Source organism: Corvus kubaryi, unplaced genomic scaffold (assembly GCF_017639235.1).
Source record: "Corvus kubaryi isolate FWS band 111438036 unplaced genomic scaffold, C.kubaryi_AGA036_p1.0 62155, whole genome shotgun sequence".
Lineage (NCBI taxonomy): Eukaryota > Metazoa > Chordata > Aves > Passeriformes > Corvidae > Corvus > Corvus kubaryi.
Window position 1 is genome coordinate 26,761 of NW_024581442.1, and position 7,775 is coordinate 34,535.

The 7,775-nt window shown below is 68.2% G+C and overlaps 1 protein-coding gene across 1 annotated transcript; it reads right to left on the reverse strand.

The window, feature by feature from the left end:
- Window positions 1–2,291: 2,291 nt before the first annotated feature.
- Window positions 2,292–7,720, reverse strand: LOC121672440 (disintegrin and metalloproteinase domain-containing protein 15-like; the record flags this gene model as incomplete). Its single annotated transcript, XM_042045084.1, has 20 exons — window positions 2,292–2,422; window positions 2,699–2,820; window positions 3,189–3,257; window positions 3,536–3,644; window positions 3,900–3,953; window positions 4,663–4,801; window positions 4,896–5,007; window positions 5,090–5,167; window positions 5,234–5,384; window positions 5,457–5,565; window positions 5,635–5,830; window positions 5,914–6,006; window positions 6,157–6,334; window positions 6,414–6,562; window positions 6,630–6,714; window positions 6,790–6,959; window positions 7,058–7,126; window positions 7,207–7,269; window positions 7,342–7,504; window positions 7,596–7,720. Coding segments are annotated over 20 exons (2,262 nt in total), but the record flags the coding sequence as incomplete, so codon positions are not given.
- Between the last annotated feature and the right edge of the window lie 55 nt (window positions 7,721–7,775).

Genomic DNA, 7,775 nt, shown 5'->3' on the forward strand with positions numbered 1-7,775 from the left:
GGGGGGCGGCGGGCGGGGCGGCCCGGCGAGGCTCGGCACGGCCCGGCCCGCCCCGACAACTTCGGGCCAATCCCGCCGCGCCGCCGCCCGGCAACTTCACCGAGTGCCATTAACCCTTGGCGGGCGGCACCGGCACCCACCGGCACCGGCATCGAGACCGGTAACTCCCCACCGGCCGGTACCGGCGGCATCCAGCGACACCAGGACCGGCACCGGCAGCCACGCCCCAGTCCGGCACCTCCTGGTATCGCCAACATCCACCGGGACCGGTATCCCTGGCAACTCCCCGGTACCTCTCCCAGTCCGACACCGACCCGGTACTGTGAATATCTACCGGCACCGGGACCAACACTGCCCGGGCACCTGGGATCAGCAACCCCGGCAACAGCATCCCTGGCACCGGCACCGACCAACACCTCCGGCATCCACCGGCACCGCCCCTGGGACCGGCAGCTCCGGCCCAATCCGGTTCCCTGGCAAACCCCACCCCAGCCCGGCACCGCCCCAGGACCGGCACCAGCAGCAGCGGTTGCCCCCCGCGCCCACCTTCCTGCCCTTGTCGGGCATCGGCATCCACCGGCACCGACACCAGCTGGGCCCTGCGGGGCCCGGGGATGGGGACACCGGTCCGTGCACACGGGGCAGCTCTCGCACACGCGTGTGCCTGGGCCCACCAGGCAGCTCCTGCCCACGGGCGTCTGTGCCCACGAGCAGCTCTTGCACACGCGTAACCACGCACACAGGCCAGTTCTTGCACATGCATGTGCCCATGTTCGTGGCAGCTGCTGCCCACGTGTGTCCCTGCCCACCAGGCAGCTCTTGCACACGCGTGTGCCCTCAGAGCAGCTCCTGTAGACACACGTGCTCATGTGTGGCATCTCTGTCCCTGCCCACCAGGCAGTTCTTGCACACGCACGTGTCCCTGTGTGCAGCAGCTCCTGCCCATACGTGTGCCTGTGTTTATAACAACCTTGTACATGCACGTGTCCCTGTGTGCAGCAGCTCCTGCCCATGTGTGTGCCCATGTGTGTAACAGTCTTGCACACGCACATGTCCATGCGCATGGCAGCCCCTTTTCACACACATCCCTGCCCACAGAGCAGCCCCTGCACACACGTGTGTTCGTGTGTTCAGCCTCTGCACACATCCATGTCCCTGCCCACCAGGCAGGTCTTGCACATTTGTGTGCCCAAGCGTGTGATGGCTCACACGTGTTCCTGCTCACATCTGTGCCCACGCAGAGCAGCTCTTGCACACGCGTGCCTGTGTGTGAGGCCGCTCCTGTTCAGGTGTGGGTCCCCGCCCTTAGAGCAGCTCCTGCACACGCATGTGATGAGCACACAGGGCAGCTCTTGCACACACACGTACCTGTGGCCTAGCAGGCAGCTTGCACACACATATCCCTGCCGACAAAACAGCTCCTGCACCCAAGTGTGTGGCAGCTCCTGCCCGTGCACACAGGACAGCTCCTGCACACGTGTGTGTCCAAACCCATAGGGCAGCTCTTGCACGCACACGTGCCCACGTGTGTGGCAGCTCCTTCCCCTGCATCTTCAAGCCCAGAAAGCAGTTCCTGCACATGTGTGTGCCCATGTTTGGGACAGCTTCTGCCCACGAGTGTGCCTGAGCCCACGGGCCAGCTCTTGCACACACGTGTCCGTATTTGTGGCAGCCCCTCCTCACTCGTGTGTCCATGCACACAGGGCAGCTTTTGCACACACACACACACACACACACACACACGTGCCCACGCAGACTGAACAGCTCTTGCACACCTTTGTGCCCATGTTCGTGGAAGCCCTGTGAATACAGAGAAGCCCCTGCACACGTTACTGCCCACCAGGCAGCTCTTGCACACGCGTGTGCCCCTGCGTGTGGCAGCTCCCGCTCACGCGTCCCTGCCCCCCGGGCAGCTCTTGCGCACGCGTGCACACAAACCCCTAGGGCAGCTCTTGCACACGCGTGTGCCCATCCGCACGGCAGCCCCGTGCCCCTAGGGCAGCTCTTGCACACACACGTGCCCACGTGCGTGTCGCCCCGTGTCCCCTGGCCCCGTGTCCCCTCGCCCCGTGTCCCCTGGCCCCGCCCCGTGCCCACGTGGCCCCTCGGGACACCGCCCCCCCCCCCGGTGCAGCTGCGTGCAGTCCCCGCCAGGGGGCGGAGGCGCTCGGGAGCCCCTTCCGGCGCGGGGCCTGCCGGGAGTTGTAGTTCCGCCCCGCTCCCCCCCGGTGCCGGTCGCGGTGCCCCGGTGCCGGTCGCGGTGCCCCGGTGCCGGTGCGGCGGAGGCAGCGTAGAGGAGGCTCACAGCCCCTTTATTGACGTGGCGCGAGGAAACGCGGGCGGCGGGGCCCGGCGGGGCTCGGCCTTCCCCGCGGATCCAGCGCTGCTCGCGGCTCAGGCCTCTGGCAGGGCCGGGGCGGGCCTGGGGAGAGAAGGGGGGGCGATGGGGTGAGGGTGGGGTCCGCACAGCTTCCCCCTGCAGCTGCCCCCGTCCCCTGCTCTGGATCCCCACCCTAACCCCCTCCTTTCTCTTCTCCCGTCCGGTTCTGGCCCCTCATTTCTCCTGGCTACCCCCTCTCCCCCACCTGCACTCCCCTCTGGCCTCTGCAGGCCCCCATCCTGGCACCCCACAGCCCCCCCTCAGCCCCTAAAAACCCCCCTTGGACCTCCCAGCCCTGTCCTGTCCCCCCCTGCTCACCTGGCAGGAATCACGGTGACATAGGGGTGCCCAGGGGGGGTCTCGCTGCGGGGCAGCGAAGGGCCCGGGGGGTCCGAGGGCAGCGGCCGCTGTGGTGGGGGGGGCTTGGCTGGACCTGGGGGCTGCAAGGGGACGGGGGTGTCAAGGCTGGGTCACGGGCCGACCCCCCGATGGCCTCAGAGGGTGGGAATTGGCCTCCTGCCCCACACGCAGGTGCTGCTGCCGTTACCTGAGCGCTCAGCAGCACCGGGTCTGCAGGCAGCGGGCGGGTGGGGGGGGGGGGGGCCTCCCCGGGGGGGGGGCCTGGGCAGAGAGAGAGGGACAGTGAGACAGCAGGGGGACAGTGGGGGGCACGGGAACCAGCCTCCCGCTGGGCAGGAGGGGTTTTGGGGACACCCGTGTCACAGAAGTCCCTGAGAGCTGGAGCACAGCCAGACATGCAGCGGGTCCAGGGTGGGCTGAGGGATCCCCCACCCTGCCTGGGCGTTACCTTGGGCACAGGGTCCGGCGGGAGAGGCCGGGAGGGCGGATCAGGCCGGGCCGAGCCGAGGGCAGCCGGCTGCGGAGAGAGGGAGAGGGGGGACAAGCCATGCAGCATGCGGAGACCCCCCTCCCGCCAGGCAGAGACAGAGACCCCCCCCCTCAGTGCACAGCTCTGGGGCCCAGCCCTGGCTGGGACGGGCACCAATCCCAGTGAGCGGCCGGTCGTGCCAAGTGGCCGTGCCAGGCTGCTCCGGGTGCCAAGGAGTGGGATCCCACGCGTGGGATGCTCTGCTGAGCTGGCACCCAGGACCAGAGCGAACTTGGCACCGCTGCCCCCAGCACCCCCATCCTCACCTTGCTGCCGTGCATGACCTGCAGCTCCGTGACCTGATGCCACTGCGGGGGCCGGGGACGCGCGGGGGGACCTTGGTTGCTGCCCGAGCGGGTCTCTGGCTGTGAGATCCTGCAGGGAAGAGGCAGGATGAGACCCTGCTCGCTCCGGGCACTCGGGGGGCCCCGCACGGCAACCGAGCGACACCGACACCAGCAGAAGCCCAAGAGAAACGAACCCCTTGGCGCTGGAAGATGCGACACCCCGCACCCCGGGGCTGCCCCACACCCCACGGGCACTGCCAGGGGAAGAGCGCAGCACCGGAGGCCTTGCGAAGCAGGACAGCTCGGGGACAGCCCCACGCCCGGGCGCCGGCGGTGACGTTACCCGCTCCAGCCGTCTGCGGCTCCGGGACCCAGGAACCGCACCCGGGTCTCAGCACTGTGGGGAGAAGAGTGGGGGGCTCAGCTGGGGCTGGGGGGCAGCAGCGGGAGGAGCCGCGGGGACGTGGGGCGGCAGTGCAGGACGGGGCCGTGACCTGTGCTGGGGACACACGTGCACACGGATGGTCACTCTGCGGGGACACGCGTGCACAGCGCTCGGGCGGCCACCACGGGGGACAGGTGTGGGTGTGTGCGTGCACACACGCACCCCACTGCTACACACACACGTGCTCACACGCAGGTGGCTCTGGTGCCTGCCACGGCACACGCATGCAGAGCTGTGTGTGCCACCTGTGCGTCACAGCACACGTGAGCAGAGCTGAGCATGCCACTCATGCGCCACGGCGCACACATGCAGAGGGGTGTGTGCCACCTGCGTGCCTTGACAAACACATGCAGAGGCGAGCATGCCATCTGCATGACATGGCACACATGCAGAGAGGTGTGTGCCACCTGTGTGCCTTGACACACACACATGCAGAGGCGAGCATGCCATCTGCATGACACGGCACACATGCAGAGGGGTGTGTGCCACCTGCACGTCACAGCACACGCATGTAGAGGTGAGCATGGCACCTGTGTGTCACGGCACACACATGCAGAGGTGAGCGTGGCACCCATGTGCCACCCGTGTGCCTCGGCACACGCATGCAGAGGCGAGCGTGACAACACCCACGTGCCCCCCACATGCCCCCTGTCCCTGGTACCTGTACTGGCAGGAGGTGCCCTTGCCAAGCTGGCAGAGGTGCTTGTGCAGGCCGGCGCGGCGGGCGCGGCACAGCCCCAGCGCCAGCGCCAGCCCCAGCAGCGCGCTCAACAGCAGGGCCGTGGGCAGGGCGCTTCCCCCTGCGGGAAAGCAGCACGTCAGCCCCCGCCGTGCCCATCACCCCCCCCGACACCCGCACAAAGCCCCATTCTCTGCGCTCGCCTTGGCCCTCACCTCGCTCGAGGCCGGCAGGGCCGCTGTCCTCGCTGCCCCCCACGCCGGGGCTGTCGCAGGTTGGGGGGGCCCAGCCCCGCTCACAGTGGCAGTGCCCGTGGTTGTTACACACCTGCATGGGTGACACCGGCCAAGCTCAGCCCCTGAGGGGCAGGTCCCCACTGCCAGCGCCCACCCCTCAGCCCCACACTCACCCCATGCCCATGGCAGTTGCTCTGGCACTGCTGGTCACCCAGCACGGAGATGTCCTGGCACCGGTGCTGGAGGCACATCTGTGGGGGATGGGGTGTCAGCACTGTGAGAGCCCCTGCTCCCTTCCCTGTTGCCCCACTGCTCACCTTCCCAGGGCCACAGGTGGTGCCGGGCAGCACCATGGCCGCATCGGTCACATCCTCGTCCCCAGGCACGGGTGTCCCCTGGCAGGACCCTTCCGGTCTGTCCCCACGGGTGCTGCCGCGCTGGCACTGCAGCATCCCACAGCTGGTGTCCCTGCAGGGACAGTGGGGTCAGGGCAGTGGGCACGGCAAGGGGGACATGGAGAAGGATCGGGACATCACTCACTGCTGGCCGCAGGTGACATAGGAGCCATTGGGGAGCTGCCCGCAGTGCCCATGCTCATCTCCTCTTGTGTTCAGGGTGGCCATGCAGGAGCTGGAGACAGGACTGGCACCTGCAGTGGGGGCAGAGACCCTCAGCATCGCTACCTATCCCCCAGCACCCCACCCCGGCCCTGCTGTACCTGGCCCCAGCAGCTGCTGGCACTGCCCCTCGTAGGTGGCACAGGCGCCGCTGTAGCAGCGCGCCCGCCCGCCGGCGCAGGGCTGCCCGTCCTGCAGGAACGTGTCAGGGGGGCAGCGCGGCGAGACCCCGTCACAGAACTCGGGCAGGTCGCACTCGCCCAGCCGCTCCCGACACACGTGTCCAGCACGGCGCAGCTGTGGGGGGACGTGGTCAGATAAACAGGGTGACCCGCCCACCACGGGGTGTGCCCACGGCATGGGTGCCCATCCCCACGCACCTGGCAGTCCTGGCAGCAGGTGTCCTCGGTAGCACACACGGCCCCTGGCATCAGCTGGCAGGAGCTGCTGTTGCAGCAAGGATCGGTGCACTCCTGTGTTGGGGGGGGCTGCAGTCAGCGGGTGCCACCAGCACCCAGCACTGGGCACTGGAAACCACCTTGCCAGCCCCAGACGTCCCTTGGCAGAGCCACGGAGAAAGGGGGTGGCTTTGGGGCTTTAGGCCCGCCCAGAGCTCCCCGTACCACGCTGAGGCCACAGTCGCATTCCTCGCCCAGCTCCACGAAGTGGTTCCCGCAGGTGGGGCTCCCAGTCAGGAGCTGGGGCTTGGGGACGTTGGAGAGGCACCAGCCCTGGCCCTGCTGCAGGCTGCGCTCCAGGTCCTGCCGGCTGCAGTTGCTGAAGCTCAAGCCAGGCGTCAACCTGCAAAGCCAGGAAGGGGCCTGTGAGGTGGGGAAGGGGCTTGGCCCCGGCCCCCCGAAGGCCTGCCCACTGCCCTCACCCCGTAGGCGGTGCCATGATGCAGCCGCGGTCGTGCTGGAGGTCGCTGCAGTGGCAGAGGCGCCCGCTGCTGTCGTGGCGCATGCCCAGGTTGTGCCCCAGCTGATGGGCCACGGTGGAGGCGATGACAAGGACACTGACGGAGTGGTCCTGTAGGACAGTAGGGTCAGGGAGGGCAGGTGGTGGGAGAATGGGGTGAGGGGACAGAGGTACTGACCATGCTGACCCCCCCGGAGCGTGAGGGGGAACACATGGAGGCTTGAGTGGACATCCCCACTGAGACATCATCAAAGCGGGCACCCCTGGGGAGAGAGCACAGGGGGTTGGGGGAGCTGCTGTGGCCTTGTCCCTCTGTCCCCACCCTGTCCCCCACTCACGTCAGGAGCTGGGCATTGTCGTGGGGCAGCCGGGGCAGCAGCTCCTCCTGGCGCCAGCGCAGGAACCGCTCCAGCACTGCCCGGGCACTGCTGCCCACCGCGATCTTGTCACCCTCGCTCCAGACCTCCACCGCCAGCAGGGCCACCCGCACTCCCAGCGGGCGGAAGAACTGCGGGGGCACAGAGGAGTCAGAGCCCCCCCAACACTGCAGCGGCAAGGGCACAGCCGGGCACTGGGCTGGGACGGACAGACCCGACGGTCACTCACCACATCCACCTGGTTGGCGACTTCCAGGGTCCGGGTGTGAACACGCTGTAGGGTGGGGTAATTCTGGAACTGGGGAAACAGGGAGGGGGGTCAGAGGGGTGGCTGGGGAAAGGGCAGCCCCTGTTCTGGGGACACTGCCCAGCACTCACCGCAGCGTGGTCCACCACCATCACCAGCTCCACAAAGCGCTGCTCTGCCGCTGCCCGCTTGCCCTGGGGGCAGAGGGGGATCAGAGTGCTGATATGGGGACACTCTCTGTGGGGCAAGACCCCTGAGTGACCTACCCGCTGTGGCCAGAGGGGCTCTGTTGCCTCTGCCCCAGGGCGAGGGCCCTGCCCGCAGCTCTGTGGCTCCACCCGCAGACGGGACGCCACGTGTTGCCCTGGTGGGCTGCTGGTGTCTGGCTCCAGTGCGTAGCTCCTGGTCTCTGACAGCCAGAGGTGGCCGCTGGGGAAGGACAGAGGAGCTGGGATATGGAGCCCGTCCCATCACCAGCACAGTGGGAGTGGGCTCATGGACCACTGCCCTCGGGGCTCACCTGACTCCAGCACATGCACAGAGGTTGGCCCAGGAGCCAGGGAAGCCCTGCACTGTCCCCTGGTAGCAGCAGTGCTCCTGCAGCAGAGAAGGGGGCTCAGGATCCAGCCACAAGCTGGGGTCCCCCTGGGGACCAGGGATAGCTTGGGGACACCACCGGTGACAGCTGTGCCCCAGGCCA